Source organism: Ascaphus truei, chromosome 3 (assembly GCF_040206685.1).
Source record: "Ascaphus truei isolate aAscTru1 chromosome 3, aAscTru1.hap1, whole genome shotgun sequence".
Classification (NCBI taxonomy): Eukaryota; Metazoa; Chordata; class Amphibia; order Anura; family Ascaphidae; genus Ascaphus; species Ascaphus truei.
The window spans coordinates 249,729,011-249,750,669 of NC_134485.1; the positions used below are offsets into that span (position 1 = coordinate 249,729,011).

At 45.4% G+C, this 21,659-nt stretch overlaps 1 protein-coding gene across 4 annotated transcripts in view; it reads right to left on the reverse strand.

The window, feature by feature from the left end:
* TUBGCP5 (tubulin gamma complex component 5) overlaps nucleotides 1-16,126 on the reverse strand; it is a 36,558-nt gene extending 20,432 nt beyond the window's left edge. The window contains exons 1-15 of one of the 4 annotated variants that reach the window (XR_012799889.1): nucleotides 15,879-16,125; nucleotides 12,192-12,245; nucleotides 11,967-12,075; nucleotides 10,468-10,564; nucleotides 9,742-9,821; nucleotides 9,059-9,185; nucleotides 8,665-8,782; nucleotides 7,295-7,384; nucleotides 6,684-6,777; nucleotides 5,934-6,180; nucleotides 4,570-4,772; nucleotides 3,722-3,837; nucleotides 3,190-3,458; nucleotides 2,102-2,300; nucleotides 964-1,152 (exon numbers count right to left, since the gene is read on the reverse strand). Coding sequence is in view for 3 of the 4 variants with exons in the window: in XM_075590582.1 (XP_075446697.1) it covers nucleotides 964-1,152; nucleotides 2,102-2,300; nucleotides 3,190-3,458; nucleotides 3,722-3,837; nucleotides 4,570-4,772; nucleotides 5,934-6,180; nucleotides 6,684-6,777; nucleotides 7,295-7,384; nucleotides 8,665-8,782; nucleotides 9,059-9,185; nucleotides 9,742-9,821; nucleotides 10,468-10,564; nucleotides 11,967-12,075; nucleotides 12,192-12,245; nucleotides 15,879-16,012 (2,126 nt within the window). In the remaining variant the exon portion in view is untranslated. Of the gene's footprint in view, nucleotides 1-963; nucleotides 1,153-2,101; nucleotides 2,301-3,189; nucleotides 3,459-3,721; nucleotides 3,838-4,569; nucleotides 4,773-5,933; nucleotides 6,181-6,683; nucleotides 6,778-7,294; nucleotides 7,385-8,664; nucleotides 8,783-9,058; nucleotides 9,186-9,741; nucleotides 9,822-10,467; nucleotides 10,565-11,853; nucleotides 12,076-12,191; nucleotides 12,246-15,878 lie in introns of those variants that run through there. The other 3 variants (XM_075590582.1, XM_075590581.1, XM_075590580.1) reach the window with 3 other exon arrangements.
* Between the last annotated feature and the right edge of the window lie 5,533 nt (nucleotides 16,127-21,659).

Sequence of the window (21,659 nt, forward strand, 5' to 3'; positions counted from 1 at the left end):
AACTTTATTCTACACATTGGCAATGCACCTACCAGCAGTCTTAAACTAAAATTCAGAAACAAAGTGTTTGTGTTTACAAGAAACACCACGTACATCAGGACTATTCAAGCGGCAGTCCACTGTCAGAATCTAGCCCACGAAAAGACCATGAAGAGATCCTGGGCTGTCTGATCCAATTAATTTAAGTGCAATTGCTCAGACAGCTAAATGCAAGTTAAGAAATACATTTTTCAGATAAGGTAATGGAAAATATATAGCCTACAGAGTGTTATAAAATGTAGCTATAATAATGTTTAAGTATTAGTAAATGCATCCTAAATTACACTGCAATACCCTTGTTGCTCCTTTCTTGGAATGTTCTTACACAGCACCTTTGGAAAACAAGTTGAGGAGCATTAAATGTACACCAGGGCTCTCCAACTAGCAGCCCGCAGGCCAAATACTAGAAGGGGCCCTTGGACTGTTTATGTCAATATCACTGCAGTTTCTCAGACCGCTAAATGCAAGTTTCACACTCAAATTCACTTGTAATACAAATCTATATGGTACAGGTGTTAATGTATTATACCTCAATTTGCAAGCATTTATAGGTCTTTAAATGTATCCAAAATTAAACACTTGTGGCTCTGTTACTCCTATCTGGCCCCTTTGGTAATCTAGTTGATGAGCCATGATGTCCATGGTCAGCAAGTTCTGGATCTACAGCTTTATGAGCTCCCAATGGTGTTAGTCGCTACGCCAAGCAAGAGAATTAAGTACACTTTTGCAACCCAAATGCAATAGAGGAATGAAAAATGAGCACACATTAAAACTAAACCGATGTCAAATGAAAATGGCAGTAAATAATGAGAACGGATGAGGTTGGATGTTTTCTACAATGTTATATTCAGGTCTTCAAAATATCACCCAATACAAAGAGAGGCGTGTTCAATTGTACCGCTATCTTGTATTTTGCCATCTTACCTGTAATCTTTCTTCAGTGTTTGCATGAGATTACCACAGCACTCCAGATATTGCTGGTCAATGTGTGGGTAAAGGCAGGACCTTAGTGTCAGCTCAAATGACTGACATGTAACCGATTCGGAGGACCTATCCACACATACATCACCACAGGTAAAAGTCTCAAGGAAGTCACTCTGCTCCAAATATAACCTGGAAAGCAACATGGAGATTCAGCCATGGGGCAAACATTACTACAAAATAAGCAACTGTTACATACACAGATCATAAACACAAGTATAGACCCCCTACATACATCAAACCCGGGTTACTTATTGGTCAAAGAAAATGCAACAATTCAAATGCTCGATTCATCCAATAGTTCTAACTCATGACCTAAGAGGCGATTCTATATTCACCGAAACGGCAGCTGTTTTCGGACAAAAATCACCAAAGTCAATGAGATGTTTGGTCCAAACACGGGCCAAAACAGCCACCTTGGTGGATATAGCTTTATCCCCTACGAATCGCGGCTCACTGTCCAAAACAGCAGAAGACCATTTGCTAGCCTATACAAATCCATGATCTCCAATGCAGACACATATACACATTAAACTATGGATATTATATGTATGATAACCTTAGTGTGCAAACTCCTATACTGCTCCAAGGTTATAAATAAATAAAAAAGCCCTGTCATACAGTTTGTCCGACATTAAAAGAGAAATAACATTAATTAAAACAGGAAGTCATAATTTGGAATACATTTCAAAATGCCCTAACGAGTCAATAAGTAATATCACTTCTGTAATGGCTCTAACAGTAAAAAAAATACAAATAATTAAAGCTTCTAGCACCCTCGAGAATAATGGCCCACGTGTTCAGAATGTTATCAAATGTTTCAGGACTAAGACAAGTGCCCCACAGCGCTGATTCTGGTTTCAGTGTTCTTGTATGCGATTTAAGTACATTTATTATTGTAAAGATGCAATTTATCTGGCATGTGTAGACCTATTTTGCATTTGACCTGCTTTACAATAAGGATTGTTTCTGAATGCTCGTAGAATATCAGCATATTTAACAGACTAGATATAAATGTGTTGTCTAGATTTATTTTCTGCTTGTTATGAATGTCTCAAAAAAGGCAGGATCTGCTGGTCACCTTGCAAAGTTGATTGCCAGCAGTGGGTCATGAACATCATCCAGCTCCAGATGTCTGGCCACTATAGATTGCATTTTTATGAGACTCAGCTTGTTCACTTGCTGCTCAGTGATGGCGTCGGGTGCTGAATCATTACCATGCCGAAGACGGGACTGCACAGATTCCAGGAACAAAGTGTACAGGCTTTTCCTATCAGCATCTGTGTTTCACAGCCCCATAGAGAAAAATAAACAAACAATGCCGAAAGGTAAAAAAAAACCTGATATCACAAACTAATGCGATATATCAATCTGGGACAAGACACAAAAAGACTGCTCTGTCTACAAAAGTTCCAGTTATACAGTACGGTATAAGGTAAATGTTAGACATGGGGTGCGCAAACTACTCACCCTGTGCCCCTCTGCCTGCTCCCCCCCTGGCTCGGCTCGGGTGTTGCGACGCCGGGTTGCCATGGCGACGTGTCGCCGACACAAAGGTAAGTGAAGTTACAGAGGCCTCGTGCGGTCCCCCGGCATTTAATTTAAATGCCTTCGGGGGAAGTGCAGGGCCTCTGCAACCACCGTGCGCGCCTCCCCAAAAATCTCACGCCCGAATATGCACTACCCTGTGCTAGACCAACGTTAAGTCCCCATTTTATAGCCCTCCGTTATTGATTTGGTATTCCCAGTTACAAAACCACCAACACACCGACGGATGGACCTGAACAGAGGCTCTCTTACAGTTGTATTTTGAAAAACACAAAAAGGCAATGACCAATTATCTGTACGAGGTGGCTTGACCAGAAATTCTGGAAAAAAGTGTGAGCACAGATATCCCCAACAGCCAAGTTATCTTCATTAATATGTAAGCGGACTAGAAAAAAACTGAAAACGAGTCTCACTCTTCACAAGCCAAACAACCACCGAAAGTGAAAAATTCCAGTTATCTTTTAAATTCCTATATCTTATATCTTTTACATTCATTACTGGGAATTGATCCAGGTTCACCTGCATCAAACTCAGTGCCAGAGTCATTGTCTTTACTCACTGAGCCGCTCCTTCATCCCTCAATACACAGTAGCTCTGTCCGTAAAATGAAACTTGACACACCTCTTGAGGAGTCTTTGTTTAGGGAGCCAACTTTGCACTTCAAGTTCTTCAGGAGTTGCATGGATTTTCCTGCCATTATGATCTGCTTCAGCACAGGCTTCAGGAAAGAGACCATGGTGTGTTGCCTGCTTGCTGGCGACTGGTCGCTGCCAGAACTGGCGCTCGCATTGTCACTCATTTTATCCTCATTCTCCGTCTTCTCGGAGACACTGTATAATGTATATGTGGCATACCAAAAATCGCGATGATCAACAGGAACATCTTTATTTCTGTAACAAAAAATGGGAAATATTGAAGACGCTCCCAATTTCAAAGTGACTGTATTAATGTTATAAAGCAGGTCAAACACTACAGGTATAGTTGCTCTACATTTTAAATTAGGTTAAAAATTATATATTAGCAAGGTGAAAGAAAACAGCCGTATCACCAATACCTCGGAGCTTACTTTCTCTGTGTAAAGTCGTTTTGCTTAGTGGCAAATAAGATTTATCACTGCACAGCAAATCGATTGCTGTGACTTATCTGTACTTGCCTCTGAATGATAAACTCTTTTGCTGGATCAAAGAGATTTCCGTGGACAATCCATTCATCCACGATTTCTAAATAAGGTCTCACGGTCTCAACCCAAAGCAAAAATAGAAGAGACACCTGAAAAAAAACACAAAAAAGAGCCTTGTGCAACTGCTACTTCATTGCCCAGAACCACTGTAATGTTAAAGCATGCAATACGCCAGGCTCACACATTGACAAACTCTTTCAGCTGTCATGTTGGGCAAGCATGACAAGATCTTCAAAGAGACAATCCATGCTGGCGGATTTTTTGGTGAATTATTATTTTTGTTTATATAGCATTGAACCAGGGAGTCAACGGAGCTGTACCCTGTTAATTTCAGCTCGGGCGACACCCTGCTTCCAGAGATACTTGCCTCCAAAGTAGGTGCTGGTAGCCGCTATCCTCTGCTACCAGGGTTCACAATGCGCCCTGCGGACTCATAGGAAGCTGTGATGTCATCGGTGTTGCTTCCTATTGGCTCATGGGATGCGAAAGCTTTATACTTTAAAGTCTTGCTTGCTGAGCTGGAGCAGCTACCAGCACCTACTCTGGAGGTAAGTATCTCTGGAAGGGGTCCCCGGAGCTGAAATTAATGGGGTTCAACTCTTGAGAACACGTTTCCATTCTATATTAAAACATAAAAACGGCACCTAACAATTTGGCGGCTTGGATTGCTCCTTTAAGACTGCGGTTATCGCCAAAATTGAGGTAATTTATGCATCTTGTTTGTACTAAAACTCCTGCATTATCCAAGCAAAGGTTTGTGTGTTTATGTCCATGTATAGTCATTTTAATCAGTTGATGTAACCTGGAATAGAAGTACCCACCGTTTGCTCAGAAGCCTCTCCAACGTTGTCATATTCAAGAATAGATTTATACAGGGTATTAAGCAGATGAGACGCTCTCACAACGTTCCGGGTGTCAGGGGGCACGTCTGCAATCCCAGTGCTGAAAACTTTGTGCAGCACTTTGAGCTGCGCAAGTCGAGGTGCCAACTTATCTATAACTGTTGACAGAGTGACTGTTTGATCTAAACAAAAATAAAGGGAACACAACCGGAATTTAAATACGCAACAATATCTTCTATATGGTTTTCTTATTTGATTAACAAGACATTAGCATCTCCTCTACAGCTAAAGGACTTAAAAAAGGTACCAGTAAACTACCCATTTATTTGGCTCATCTGTTCTGCTAAAAAAAAGGAAGATGTGGATCTCTGCAAGCCTGCCCTTAATAACCAACAGAAGACTGCGTAACTGTGGTAGCTCCTCTAACAGTCATTTGCATGACTTAGAATAAAGAGAGCAAGCAACGATGACACGAAGATCGTAAAGCTACTCATAGTGCCGGCGACGTCAGGCTACGGTCACTGGAAAAATCAAATTGAGATGACTTTCAGCAATCGCGACCAAGCCGTCGTGCCGCGCTTACTATAAGCGCACGCGACGGCGGCAATGCATTTGTTTTGACGCGACGCCGCGTCGCTGTCACCGGCACTATAAGGGCAGCCTATGACTTCCGCAGAAGCTGCTTGCAGTGCTTAGACGGACAAAGCAACATGGTCACTACATCAGATTGAGAATTGCAACCTTTATGAATGCAGTCTTTTGTTAAATAACATTAATTTTTAAAGTGTAATCAATTCACTTAAAGCAGCAGTTCAAGCTGCCATTTTTATTATTGCCTTTAATATGTGCATCAATACAAGTCCCCACAATGATGAGTAATTAGCCAAGTTGCCAATCTATCCATTCTACTGTGATCAGTGAAGATTCGGCTCGGGGGTTCACTAAATGGCTGTCAGTGCAGCAGAAGAGGACCCAAAATGCAAAGCTCTGTAGGGAAGATCATGTGACCAGGCAGTCACAAGATAGAATAGGTGCACTGCTAGAGAGGGCAGGGCTCAAAAAGGGGTGTGCCAGAGTCTGTTTCAGAACAGGAAGGGGATGTGACTTTGTAAATGGTTGCTATAGAAACAAAAATGTTTGTTACATTATAATACAATACAAATGTAATATAATATAATATATATACACACATAAGCTACAACTATTCTCATAGTACAGAACAGTTTTTTGTTTTTTTTAATAAAACACGATGTAGGATATTACTTGGTCTGCAGTTTTAAAGTAGATCGGGAAAATTGTCATGCACGCAGTTTTAAACAAAATAATGCACTTTTTGATTCTACCCTTGTTAATGATGCACTTCTCAATCTCGGTTAACTCTTCCTTGAAGCTGATGAAGTACTTGTACAATGCCCACATAAAGGCCTGGTATGTTCGAAATGCAGCTTCAGTCACTTTCTTGGGAGTTGGAAGGGTTCCTGGCAAAGTATTTTCAGAACTGTGGCCCGTTATCTCATCAATAAACTTCTGCAGCCTGAAGACAACTTGCCCATATGCTGCTATTTGCTCCAGCACGGACCTAAGGCAGTTCTTAAGAAAACAAACAAATTAAGGTTATTTATGAACTGCAACAGTTCATCAGCTCTCAGATGCCAGATAAGGCTGAAAAATACCGGTTGTACCCCACCGCGTTTTTCCTCTCTGGGAAAACACCAAGACTTGTGGGCAACTCTAATGACCTAATTAGACAAGAGTAGAATTAATAGATTGTGGGGAATTAACATTTTTGTGACAAGACCTTAAGCAAAAATGAAGGGTACAAATCAGGAGTCAGTCACTATACATAGTGGTGTTCATATTTATTTAGACCGTTTTTTTTAACACATTAGATTTGTACACCACTGCTTTAAGGAAACAGGTCACTCAGTTGTGTGCAATGAAAAGCATTCTTACTAATTTCTTCCAAAAAAACCAAGTACGTTCCTGCTCCGATAGTTCCTGCGTACAGGTAGCCATGGTTCTTACACCCTCAGAAAAATTTGCCCTAGCTGGAGTTTTAACAATTGGGCGTTTATTTCAACCAACGTACGTACTTGAGTTATGTGCGTTACAACGATGTTATTCCTTACAGTCACTTTCCCATCATTCAAATGAAAGATGAAGAGCTTCTTTACACCGGAAAGTAACCTAGGAAAACGCAAGTGGTCTGATGTTAAAACCTGATGTGTGTTTACGTCTCATTTTAACCTATTGCTTTAGGATCAATATGCAGTTTATTTGTTCACAATTACCATGATATACAAATATTTCAATAGAAATCATTAGAAATCTACTACTACTACTGTTTTCATAACCAAAGAATCAGAGTGTTGAAAACAGATTTCAGATATGTCAACTGTTAAACTCTGATGTCTACAAAATGACCATGCACACAACACATACACAAATGTAGCAGGGGTTATATTCTTATATTCTGCATTAACACTACCATTGCATCCTATGGAAAACCTGAGATATTCTGCGTTGTGAGCGGGTGCAATTTAATGAGGTTTGTTAACCCTGTTGCTGAAAGATACATTAATGCATTGCAGCGAATTATAAACAAGGTAAAACACTCCTCCCCCTCTCCCCCCCTCCCATGCATAGTGTGTGGACGGATGAAGTTAGATTTTATGTTGACAAGTTGTGCAGTATTTCTACTTACCAGAGTGTCTCACGTATCACTTGTGTTTCTGTGACAAAAGTTTTGTCATCAGGTGTATACAGAGGATCTGTGGTGTATAAATGCTGGTCCCTGAAAGCAGATAAACATGTAGCTCTGTTGCACCTCTTGGTAAAGTTAGCAGACAATTAAATAAACGCGCGACTTAGATGGAGCTGCAGGGTGTCGTGCATCTTGTCGAACACGGTTGTATAGGAGCTTTTGGGTAGTAGTTATGAACCAGAAATGGAGTCTTAGAATGCTCGTTACTTTAAACTTCAAACCTATTTCAATGGACGATTACCAATTTTCCCCTACAACTGTGGACTTGTGATCAGGTCTACTCTGGAGGAGTAGAGACAGACAAGCATGTGAAAGGCCTTCAGCATTTCCAGTTGTAGCCTCAGGGACCACCAACCACACTGCTCGAAGGACACCCAAATTCATCAGTATGCAAGTCATAGCTGATATATTATTGGGCATCCCAAAATTAAGTTAAGGAAAGTGCATCCCAAGGATAGGAAGCTCCAGTTTAGACCAATCTTTATACCACTTCCATCAGCCACGCACAGTACTTCAAAGACTAAAGCATTCCAAAAACGTTGCATATATTGAGAGTGCTTTTGCGTTGTGTTACATACTAGTATTAAGAACGGTTCCCTTGGTTTTGTTATTCGTTTGGGGCAACAATGATCCAAAAGGAATACATTGTATTCCACATGTAGACCCCAGCATGAAGTTTTGTAACCCGATACGATCAACACAAACAGAGCATTGAAACATACAGGGAGCGCATTGGGAAGATGGATGAGAACAACATAGTGTATATTCACACATGTTGAAGTTCAATTTGAAGATGTGCTCTTTATAAACATAAGCAAAAATTCAAATATCAGCCATCTCTCTTACAAAGAATTACAAGCCCATGTGTTTAAAGGAGACGGTTAGGTGGAAAAGGGGTTAAAGAATCAGATCACTGCAAATGGTTTCTTGGGAGAAAATGTATTAATTTCCAAAGACTCCCAACAGGTGTAATTTTCCTACATCATATAATGAATCTGAATTTTTTTTTAATATAAAAGTTGATCAATAAATCGCAGGTAGCAAATGACTACATGGTTCACATTTTAAAAAGTTCATTCTTTTTAGAGAGAACATTCATTCTCTTTTTAGTTCGATATTCATTACATCCCCCAATTGTAGCACATCCCAGGCTATTATTCCCATAGCTGTTGCGAGAACCTTTCCCCCCTCCCCTCCCCCTTCTGTACATAGCGAAGTCACTCCTTACTTTTTTTTACCTGCAGCAGATCAACCTGCTAGTGATTAATACTTGCAGTCCCTCTGGAGAAAGGATTAAAATAGTTTCTTACCATATAGCTGCCAAATTAGAATGTAAGTGTGAGCTGTGAGAAAATCTGGGCGCTCTGGATGTCCAGTACTGATGAACCACATGCTGCTCCAGCCACGTCCTTGCATCTGGCTCACCCACTGAATAAGGAAAACACACGTCATACCCAAACATCTACATCTCGCTTGGTACCCAAGTTTCACAATGCACCACACTTTTGAATCAATAACCAAACTGCAATGTCAATGAATGGGCATTAGCTCTATTAATTAAGTTAAGGGGGGGAAAGCAACAGTATTATGTCTACCATGGTAAAGTTAAAACAATGTATTGGTGACATCAAAGCACAAAACCTTGATCACAACCATTCAGCAAATTCACAGAATATAAAACAAAAAAAACAAGATCTCACACACCTTTCCATGAGACCACATGAGGGGCGGCTTTCTTGCTTTGCTCTGGATCTTCCTGTGGGGTTCTATCAACCTGGATTCCAGAGTCTTCCCTGCTAAGAGGCTCTTGATCTTCATCTTCCGACCACTCCTGGAAGATTTTAAAATAGATAACACTATACTAATAGCTGAAACATATTTAACATATACAAATGTCCATGAGGCTTTGCAAAACTATATCTACAGAACAAAATACATTACAGTAATGTTTTCCATCCCAGGACCAGAAATGACCAGTTATGGGTCCATATTACAGACGTGTTAGGGCTAGCAACAGTCTCAATTCTGCTAACCTACATATACGTTACCTTCCTTGCATCCATTCACTACATCTACAGTAGAGTAGGTCGGTTATATAGTATTCAATGTTATTTGCCTCAAATTGTCCCAAAACCGCAGAACACTAAAACACACCCAACATTGTGGTATGAATTATATAAACTTGTGTATAGAGGAACCCCAACCACACACAGCTTGAAGGATAACCAATGAATCTGCAAAGCCATAGTGGATATAATGTGGAGTACTGACCAGGCATCTAAAAATATTTGATATGTATGTATACATATATTTAACCATTTTAGGTACTTTTGTACATATATTATAGGACAGTCTTCTAGGAAAATAACATGGCATAAAATACTTACTGGTGTGTTACCATCAGGACTAAATCCTGTATCTTCACCTTCCATCAGGTATCTGCCCCAATCAAACGGTTTTTCTTCTTCTAGCAAGGGAAAATACAAAACATAAAACTAATGGTAGCATGAAAAGGGAGCAAAATGTAGACAAAAACAGAACTGTTTTTGTTATTTAGATTTCTTAGATATAATAGTCGTTATACAGGGTGACCACACTAAAAGTGGCATGGTGTATTTACTTGTAGGAGTGGCATGCCTCTTTTAGTTTGGACACCCTCTATATTAGTTAAAAAATAAATAAATGTGTTGGGAGTAACAAGAACAATAGAATGGCATTTCATTCAATACCTTCAGAACTACTGCAGAAAAATCCCTACATTCACAATGAGGCAGAAGACCAGAGGTATTCAGGTGAAACGCAGCTAAATAGGAATTTAGGTTGACCTTTAACAGAGATCTGAAATGGACATGTCTACTTTTTATGGTAATATGACATCCTATGCTTTTAAAAACTCTTGCAGCAGAGAATAAGATGCTAAACGTCCCACAGCGCAGTACAGTCACTAGAGAGAATGTCATTTCAGACTATGTTGTGGATAAACCAAATTCCTGATTATATAGGTGTTCAGACGGTGCTAATTGAGAGCTTGGTCACAAACGCACTTCTGAATATCAGAATTCTAATATTAAGAATGATCTTATCTTTACATAAACAGTGCATACAACAATTACCTGCTTCTTTTTTCCTTGGCTTTTCAACATAGTCGTTGTTAGAAGGTGAACCAGACAGACTAAGTAACAGGGACAATACGGCATAATGTGCATCAGTCTAGGAAAAGGAAATTTGCATTCTGAGTTTATCACAGCAGAAAATCCTCCCCACCAATCTATCGCCAACCCACAAGTCAGAGTTATCTACCTAGACCCTATCCCATGTATTGCTGTCAGTACTGCAGGGCTCACACCTTCCTGAACAAAGCTCTACCTTGCTATGTTTCTAAAGTCTTCAGTTAGCTAAACTTCCTTTACCTCTGAAAAGGTCAGAGATGCTTTTTTTTTGTCCCATGTCCCTTTACTACACAAATCTGCATTAAGCCACGTCAATAGGTGCCCAGATTAATCAGGAAAATGGTTCTTAAGGGTTTGTTAGCACAGGGGTGCGCAAAGTTTTTTGGTTGCGCCCCTCGTGTCTCGGTCCCTGCGCTCGCGCCCCCTCTCGAGTCACATGATGTAACGTGACCCCGCAGCGTCATTTGACGTGCGTTATCACGACGATGTAAGCAGAAGCTGGCTGAAACCCGGTAAGTACAGGTTACAGAGGCCTTGCGAGGTCCCCTGGCATTTCATTTAAATGCCTCAGGGAATAGCGCGGGGCCTCTGCAACTGCCCCCGCCCCCCAGTTTGCGCACCACTGGGTTAGCAGAATGTACATGGCCGCCAGGAATGAAGTTGTATGTATATACCAATCTCACCTACATTGCAGGAATGTTAAATAACACCAAAGTTTTTTCCTTCTTTGCGTTGGTTTTATTTAGTCTACCTAAAATCTTCGGTAGGTCAATTACATAAATATTGACTTCTGGATAACATTTTCAAAAATGTTATCTAGTGATGTGGCAGTGCAGACGCCAAACACTATACGTACTTTATAGAGGCAATGCAAGGGGGTGGAAAATAAATATAGATATACATACACCCCGTTCATTTCAGCTCTGGGGACCCCTACTTCCAGATACTTAAATGTGAATTAGGTGCCAGTAATCACTCTCCTCGGCTATCAGGGTTCACAATATGGCTGCTGTACAGATATTTCCCGGACTGCGGGCCAATAGTAAACCGTGATGTCATCATCGCGGCTTCCTATTGGCCCATGTGACACGGGAGCTTCAAACCCGAAAGTCCTGCTTGCTGAGCCGGAGCAGTTACCGGCACCTACTTCACAGGTAATTATTGCTTGAAGAAGGGTGTCACCGGAGCTGAAATGAATGGGGTTTTGCTCCGGAGACCCCTGCTTCAATTCTATATTTATAAACCAAAAACTAATTGTTGCCTTCGATAGCTCCCGCTTAGCTCAGAATGCAAATAAAACAGATTTAACTGCCATAGTGTTTACCTCACCTTACGTGTTGCCCGTTCAGCAAACGTGAACAAAAGCAGCGTTTCCAAGTTTACTGCTGAAAAGTAACTACTTGTCTTCATTCACTACTGCATAAGACGGGCATTTGACGCACCTTTGGCTCCTTTGTACTTGGAAGTGGTAAGCTCAGGAATTCTTCTGTGAGCCTCTTCCAGCTGTTTGCTTTACTTAGGTCTGAATGGACCACCAGCTTTTCATATATCCTGCGATTAATCATAAAACAGAAACAACCTATAAACTCCACAGACCACAACAATACACCTGATAATCACTTATTTTCTCCTGAACTAGAAGATTACGGCGGGATATGAAATCTTACCCGTCTATAGTCCTTAGGACTTTGTGACTGCTTACATCAAGGAACTGATGAAATCTGGAAAGAAAAAACATTTAATTAATAAAAATGAAACAAAGTATATAATAATGAACGAAAAGTAAGCATTTTCAAAATCTGTCATGGCATTTGATGTTTTGAATCAGAAGTCTAGCCATTTCAGGTAACTTAATATGGAAACATTTAGTAACTTGAACAAAGTTACATTTGCTTAGTACTGTACACAGTGAAGTGACAGGCACCAGTGGAAGGAAAACTGATTGCACAGCTTAGCAAGTACAAATCACATTACTGTACGGGAAACAGTCATGATCTGGGCAACTCGCCATGCCAGCAGTTACAGAGGTAAAGGATGGCACAGGCCTGTTCAGATGCACAGACCAATGACCGTTAAAAAGATGACAATGCTGAACCAAAAAAAGGGAGATATATATAGATATAATACTCCACCAGACTCAGATGAAATAGACACAGCACTGCAAAGGTTGATTATTAAAATGTGATGTTTATCATTCAAAGTATAGAAACCAACGTTTCGGTCCTCTCGGGGACCTTCCTCCGGATGGTGAGGAAGATCCCAGAGAGGACAAACATTGGTTTATATACTTTGGACGACAATCACATTTTGATATTCAACCTTGCAGTGTTGTGTCTATTTCATCGGTGTCTCGTTGACTACGTATCTATCGTTTGATTTCCTGTTTTATGCGTGCACTGGCCATATAGTTGCTTGCCACATAAATTAGAGGGTGTGCGTAATATATGTATGATGTCCCAAGTACATCATCGTTGATCGTTATTTTTCACCCGTTATCTAGCACCATAAAAATCAATATAGGTGGGTTACCAGTGGTGCCACTTGAGAGCTGTATACATCAGTAAGGCCGAGCTTATGCTGTCGGCGTTGCTACGTGCGCGCGCACGTCAGGCACTCTTCTCTATTTGGCTATTGAAGTTAGCCAAGTGCCTGCGTGCGCCTAGCGCATTGATGCAGCAGCATTTCGAGGAGTCAAGAGAATTTGTGATTCCAGGCGGCTGCTGCGTCACATGAGCTGCTTCAGCCAATGAGGGCGAACCAGCTTCGTGACGCATCCGCCACGCCCCCAAACGCCTGCAACACTATGAGCCCAGATCTCCTGTGCTACAGCAGCGCGGCGCGGATGGAGCTGGCACCCTCGCAAGCAAGCGGAGCGTATGAGCTCTAACATCACGCACGCACAAAGATAAAGAGAAAATACAAAGAATAAAAGGGCCATGTTCAACCGAAACGTTGGCCTCGTGTGAAATAAAGTATTTGTTACGTTTCTAGCTTCACGTTGCTCTGGGTGGCTGGACGTATACCAAACTGTGCCAGGAACTTGATAAAATCGCACCGCTTCGCTCTCAGAGCAAGTCACTTTAAAACTATTATTTCTCTCTCTCAGGCCCACTCACAACACATGGGGACGTCTCACCCACCCAACATATTAACTCATTAAGGGGTTAAAGACATTGGCATGGGTTGGGCCCCAGTAACCCTACTGGTTTTAGTTAGTGTACCCGTGCGGACGTGTAGAAGATGTGACATTATCAGTGATAGGCGGCGCAGACCCTCTAACACTGAGCCTGTGAGGGGGGCGTAGGTGCCAGGCAATGCCAGGAGAGACCCCGCAGGGGCCAGGCAATGCCAGGAGAGACCCCGCAGGTGCCAGGCAATGCCAGGAGAGACCCCGCAGGTGCCAGGCAATGCCAGGAGAGACCCCGCAGGTGCCAGGAGAGACCCCGCAGGTGCCAGGAGAGACCCCGCAGGTGCCAGGAGAGACCCCGCAGGGGCCAGGCAATGCCAGGAGAGACCCCGCAGGGGCCAGGCAATGCCAGGAGAGACCCCGCAGGGGCCAGGCAATGCCAGGAGAGACCCCGCAGGTGCCAGGAGAGACCCCGCAAGTGCCAGGCAATGCCAGTAGAGACCCCGCAGGTGCCAGGCAATGCCAGGAGAGACCCCGCAGGTGCCAGGCAATGCCAGGAGAGACCCCGCAGGTGCCAGGCAATGCCAGGAGAGACCCTGCAGGTGCCAGGCAATGCCAGGAGAGACCCCGCAGGTGCCAGGAGAGACCCCGCAGGTGCCAGGAGAGACCCCGCAGGTGCCAGGAGAGACCCCGCAGGTGCCAGGACAGACCCCGCAGGTGCCAGGCAATGCCAGGAGAGACCCCGCAGGTGCCAGGCAATGCCAGGAGAGACCCTGCAGGTGCCAGGCAATGCCAGGAGAGACCCCGCAGGTGCCAGGACAGACCCCGTAGGTGCCAGGCAATGCCAGGAGAGTCCCCACAGGGGCCAGGAGAGACCCCGCAGGTGCCAGGCAATGCCAGGAGAGACCTCGCAGGGGCCAGGAGAGACCCCGCAGGTGCCAGGCAATGCCAGGAGAGACCCCGCAGGTGCCAGGCAATGCCAGGAGAGACCCCGCAGGTGCCAGGCAATGCCAGGAGAGACCCTGCAGGTGCCAGGCAATGCCAGGAGAGACCCCGCAGGTGCCAGGAGAGACCCCGCAGGTGCCAGGAGAGACCCCGCAGGTGCCAGGAGAGACCCCGCAGGTGCCAGGCAATGCCAGGAGAGACCCCGCAGGTGCCAGGCAATGCCAGGAGAGACCCTGCAGGTGCCAGGCAATGCCAGGAGAGACCCCGCAGGTGCCAGGACAGACCCCGCAGGTGCCAGGCAATGCCAGGAGAGACCCCGCAGGTGCCAGGCAATGCCAGGAGACCCCGGAGGTGCCAGGAGAGACCCCGTAGGTGCCAGGCAATGCCAGGAGAGTCCCCACAGGGGCCAGGAGAGACCCCGCAGGTGCCAGGCAATGCCAGGAGAGACCTCGCAGGGGCCAGGAGAGACCCCGCAGGTGCCAGGCAATGCCAGGAGAGACCTCGCAGGGGCCAGGAGAGACCCCGCAGGTGCCAGGCAATGCCAGGAGAGACCCCGCAGGTGCCAGGCAATGCCAGGAGAAACCTGGGAGAGACCCCGCAGGTGCCAGGCAATGCCAGGAGAGACCCGCAGGGGCCAGGCAATGCCAGGAGAGACCCCGCAGAGGCCAGGCAATGCCAGGAGAGACCCCGCAGGTGCCAGGAGAGACCCCGCAGGTGCCAGGAGAGACCCCGCAGGTGCCAGGCAATGCCAGGAGAGACCCCGCAAGTGCCAGGCAATGCCAGGAGAGACCCCGCAGGTGCCAGGAGAGACCCCGCAGGTGCCAGGCAATGCCAGGAGAGACCCCGTAGGTGCCAGGCAATGCCAGGAGAGACCCCGCAGGTGCCAGGCAATGCCAGGAGAGACCCCGCAGGTGCCAGGCAATGCCAGGAGAGACCCCGCAGGTGCCAGGCAATGCCAGGAGAGACCCCGTAGGTGCCAGGCAATGCCAGGAGAGACCCCGCAGGTGCCAGGACTGACCCGCAGGTGCCAGGCAATGCCAGGACAGGCCCGCAGGATGGCACCCTTAGCACTGCATCTTCAATACAATTATATTTACATTATTTAGACTAAGGAAACATCCTTACCTTTTATATGAGTAAATACAAACAAGGTAAAATATAAGATAAGGCAATAATATGCTATATGCTCTCTATACTCCATAGCGCCTGTGGAATAATGAATATGAATATATTGATAATATTAATATAACAGTAATGGGTAGTACAATGCTCTGGTTCAGACCTGAAGTTGGACCAGGCGAACTGTAGGGCCAGCTGGTAGTTGTTGTCCTGCTCTTCCTGCAGGCCGCTCAGACAAGAGACCAGCTTATTGACGTCTACCTCCTGCTCCTTCTCGAACCGGGTCCAATGCGCCATGGCGCCCCCAGGCTCAGCAGCCAGTCCCTGCACCACCGGGAGCTGCAACCAGACTGAGGCACCAACCGTCCCACTGCTCCTCCCCCTTCCAACGCGGGGACTCGGAGGGGATGGGCGGGACGTGGCTCGGCACGTGACCGGCTGAGCCGTCAAATGCTACGAGCGGTGGCCAATCGCAGTTCGGTTTAAAAGACAGCGTCATAACAGTTGTGCCCGACAAGTGGCCTGGCTGAGAGAACTGGGTAAAGCAATACAGCGGCCATATTTGAATGGGGCATCTGTGTGCAGCTACCCCCAGTTAGTGACGTACTGAAGTCAGTGACTCGTAGCGACACCTGTTGGTTCATAGAACTGACATAAATACAGGAGATAATAACATTATAATGAACTATAATAAAGTGGCTCCACGGTATAAGCAAACTGTGGAAGTGCACAGACCACCAGCAAGTATCAGACATTTTTGATGATGAGGCCAAATTTTACTCACATTTTTGGCTGCCACATAATGTAAATTGGAGCCTTGATTATAATGATGGGTCTGTACAGGAGAAGGCTGGGGTATAGTTTTACCCAAACAGCCCCTAAAACCATTCTATGCATGTGAGGGTAACATTATTGTATTTGTAGTAGCAATGGTTCATTTAAGAGTTGGATATAGGGCCCCATATCATTATTTGAATTTATCGTCCACCAACAAAAACTAGAAGTGCTATAGATGTTGCAGGGAAGGGGCAGGGGTGTGGGGTATGATAATTATAAGACTTTACCAATAGTGCCAACCTAACTCCATCTTATCGTGATCCAGTCCTTGTTTGTAACTTATGTCAGTGCCTTCTGGTTCATAATAATCTTGCGTTTCTAGTGGAGACTTTAAGAACCAGGACTGGACAGAAACATCACGGTCACATCGGACCTTACGGCTGGCAATACTCTACATCTTACATTTGTGACATTCATCTGGTTGAGTTGTTTCATTGTAGAGAATTTAGGAGACTTGGATGCTCATGATGCAACATATCAAACCAAGGAAAAATAGGTCATTATTTCATAATTTTATCTGTCAGGTCTTTGCAGGGTGCTGGGTAGGTGCAGGCGGGGCGTGAATAAGCAGATAGGAAAAAGATGGACGCCAGGAACTTTTATAAAAACAAAAGCGACATTATTGACATACGGTGCATCTGGACTGTGACGGTGAGGGGGTACCCAGGCCAATAAATAAAGGTATTATGCCCGGCTGGGTGCCCCTGAGCCAGATTGGGAATTGTAGAGTGGCAGCTCTGCAACCCAGCAAGGGTGGTAATACTGCAAATGTATTCAAAATGCCTGTGTCTCTCCCCCCAGGGATAAGGGGGCGAGAAGACACAATAGGGCGAGCGCAAGCCAGAAAAAAAACAAAAACAGCAGAATATAAGTCACACAATAGCCTAGATTGCTATAAAATGAATGGATGAAGGGAAATAGGATGAAGGGAAATAGGATGAAAGGAAATAAAACAAAATCACTCACACGGCCATGTGTGAGTGTAAACACATCACAATGATGATGACTTTAGCCTAAGGCTGAGTCCCCAGTCTTCACTGTGGCACGCGCGCCCGGCGGGGGGGGGGCGGCGCGTGCACAACGCTACACCGCGATCTGCGGTCTGGGGAGAGAGGGAAGGTTTGCGACGGGAGGGGGCGTGGCTGTGGGTTTGCAGGGGCGTGGCCATGACGTCCCGCGGCTGGTTCGCCCTTATTGGCTGAACCGCCGGCGGGGTCGCAGATGTCGAGGTCAAATTCTCCTGCCTCCCTGAAAACCTGTCGTGCACCGCTGGGGAAAGGTGCGCGACAAGGTAGGGACTGGGACCGGCCGGACTGGGGGGGCGGGGCTTGATAGCACAGCGCACGCCGAGCCGTGCGCTGTGGCGGTGACTGGGACCGCAGCCTAAGGCTTGCTTCATGGATCACTTGTCCTGAAGGAGATCTCAGGAGAAAAGGAAGGGAGAACGGCAATGGGTGTGTGTCACTGATATGTGACAATAGGTGGAGGGGTAAATAAAATATAAAATATATATAAAAACCACTCACATGGCCATATGTGAGTGTAGACACTCGGAGATAATCCAAGCCTTATATGTAGAGCACAATCCTCCTTGGTGAATCACAGGTAAGGTAAGCCAAGTATAAAAACAAAACTTTAATGAATTGACAAGTAAAAAAGTCCAATTCGAAAGTGTCCCAGAACCTAAGGCAGCTCTCCTGTATGGCACGATCGGCGTTATACCCTGACTTCCGCATCCGGAAGGTCTGGCGGTGAACGGCAATCCAGGTAAGACTACGGTAGCTTGTAATGTCCAAAAATCCTCCTCAGAACAACGCGTTTCGCTCATAAGCTTCGTCAGGTTCTGAAGGAGGGGTCGCTGTATCTTCCTTATATGGCAGCTGTGATCGCAGATCAATCTACTGCAGCTGGTATAGTGCGGGGTCCTTGCGCTATAGCTCCAACTGGGGAAAGGCTGTCCAGATATGTGCCTGTTAAAATCTACATACACACTCTCCCCCTCTCACTTACACACACACACACACAAACACACACACCCTCTCACTTATACACACACACTCCCCCTCTCACTTACACATTCTGTCTCCCACTATTGTATTGTATGTCTTTATTTATATAGCGCCATTAATGTACATAGCGCTTCACAGTAGTAATACATGTGGTAATCAAATAAATAACAGATAGTATAAGTAACAGGTCATGGGAATAAGTGCTACAGGCATAAAAGTAACATTAAGGAAGAAGAGTCCCTACTCCGAGGAGCTTACAGTCTAATTGGTAGGTAGGGAGAACATACAGAGACAGTAGGAGGGAATTCTGGTAAGTGCGTCTGCAGGGGGACAAGCTTTATGTAACGTGTCCAGTATTATCCCCAGTGCTATTCATACGCTTCTTAAAGCAAGTGTGTCTTAAGGTGGGTCTTAACACTTACACACACACACTCTCTCTCTCTCTCCCTCTCACTTACACACACACACACACACACACACACACACGAGAGAACACGCTCTTATACTGTAACGACTGTATGCCCGCAGACCTGGCCAGTCCCCAGTACTGAGGTGGGTAAGGGTATAACACCCACAGCAGTGAGGGCATGCCCGGAGTGTGGTAAATTGCGTTGCCGGGCCTGGTGAGTAAGGCTTAACATTTATACTTGCTGTGTCCGGGGTGCCAGAGGTCGGAGGGTAATGTCCAAGAGCCAGAGTTCAGGGGCAGGAGAGAGCAGCGTAGTGATGTCCTAAAGCCAGGGTTCAGGGGCAGGAGAAGGCAGCATAGTCAAAGTCCAAAGCAGAGTCCAAGTTCAAACCAAAGGAATCCAAACGGGCAGGGACAGGAACCAGAGCTGAAACAGACAAGGGAGCTAGGCATAGACACTGCACACACAGGAGCTACAGGAAATATTCTGGAGGCCAGGGTCATGTGTAGGATGATTAGCCCAGATAGGTTCAACTCAGCCCCCTTTCCAAATCACTCCAAGTCCTCTAATATTTCTTTCACTTTATTGGAAAAGCAGCAGTAAATACAGGCACTTGTGGATGGTGTGTTGTAGTGATTTGTAGTTAGAAGCAGGTGAAAAGGATAAGGCCCTGTCACTAGAGCAATTACAGGAGGGGTACTCACTCAGCCAGTGTTGGAGGTGGAAAAGGAAGTCCCAGTGTATGCTGGGTAGCAAGATAGCCTGGGAACAGACCATCTGTAAGCAAAGCAGAGGGGGAGAGGGCAGACTAACCCATTCTGACAGAAAGGCTGAGGTTGCTGTAGCAACTCACAGGCATAATGCAGAGACAGGGATTGCACACGGGCACTGTGTGTGTGCACAGAGCAAAACACATGCAGCTGGAAATGAGAAACTGACAGGCAGAAACTGCAAAGGAAAGGGGGGAGTGAAACAGAAATGTGGTTCTTGTTCCATGACACTCCCCGTCTGGTATCTGGAGATACCACTATATAACTTGAATGTGTGGAACATATGTGCAATGCAAACAAACATAACATAATAATGCAAAGTCCATGTCCACATAACGAGGTGATACCGGCCGGTACCACTGGCGTTGAAATCCCTTGGCAAAGTCTTTTAGCAAAGGATGTTGGGTTCACCACAATGTCTCTCTGTGAAAGTCTCTGGCACTGTTTCTTTTTAAACTTATGGAAGAACAGTCCTTTTGTCTCTGTGGTTTTACCTACAGAGTGCATCCCCTTGTAGGTATGCCAGTTGTGGCAGCCTGTCGCTCTGACACCTGCCGTTTGGTGTCTTGCGGAAGCGGATCGACACTCCTGGAAGACCAGTTGTCGAATCTAGTCCAGTAAAGAGGGCGTCGTTTGGGGAGACTCCCTGGAGCTGAGCAGTGGGGCTGAACACTACACGGATTTGATCGGGTTCCTGAGGGTGGTAGACCCCAGATGATTGGAGGTACCAGCATTCTTCACCTTTCTTTCTTAGAGGTGCTGGCTTTGTGTGGCCGGTAAGGAATATTTTCTGGATGAAGGCCACAAAGTTGTTTTTAGTCTCCGGTTCCCTTTGTAGGTCGCAGAGGTGCGAATTGAACCTAGAGATGGCACGTTCTCCATTGTTTGGGAGGCGTTTTCTTAGTGAACGGAATGGTAGCGGGTTCACCCAACTGCCCGGTCCGTCTTTGACGAGCTCCTTGACCGTTAACATCGGGAATCCTCTATCTCCCATCGATGGTGTTTGCTTGTCGTCGTCCCTTGTGGTCTGGAACGCTGTGCACCCTAAGTCATTGGTGCATTCCTCTTGCAAGAGAACGTCTCCGCGTATTCTGGTGATACGCCTTTGTGTCTTTTTGTTGACTGCTGTCAGGAGGTTGTTTTCTCCTTGGACAGGACGAAGAACGGTCTCTTTTGTCCTTGTAAATCACTTTGTGAAATGTCTCTGCAACTTTTTTGACATGCGAGAGGACAGTCTTTTTGCCACTGTGGCTTCACCTGCAGGGCGCAATCTTTTGCGGCTATGCCAGCCGTGGCAGCTGGCTGCTTTGCCATTTGGTATTCTGCGGAGAGGAATGGCTGTACGTCTCAGCCGTGTCATTGCTCTCAGGAGGACTGTCTGATTGTTTATTGCCTTTTGGACAATCCCTTTGTCGGTCACCTTTGGGAGGTTACTTTCTTCCTTCGGTGGAATCGACTCATCATCCTTAGCTGTCTGGACTGCTGAGCATCCTAGGCCATTGTCACATCCCCCCGATGTGAGGATGTTTTTGTTGATCTCAGGGGTATGACCTTGTCTTTTCTCTTCACTTGGCCCTTCTGTCACTTGGAGATGGCCAAGACATGGTTCAGAGAGAGATGTGTGTCCACATTCTGTTACCACCGTTCTGCGGGCGTCAACATAGTCTTGTCCGTGCTCTTTGTCAGTGCACACGTTGCCCACTATCACCCATCCTAGGTCAAGTCTTTGGGCGTATGGCGCGTTGTGGGGTCCGTTATGCTGTTTACGGACTTTATGTACCCTCATGATGTCCCTACCGAGCAGCAGCAAGATCTTGGCGCCTTGTTCTACCGGCAGGATGTAGTTGGCTATTCCTCTGAGGTGCGGGTAATGGCGTGCCATGTCTGGTGTGGGAATCTCGTCCCTGTTTGTGGCCAT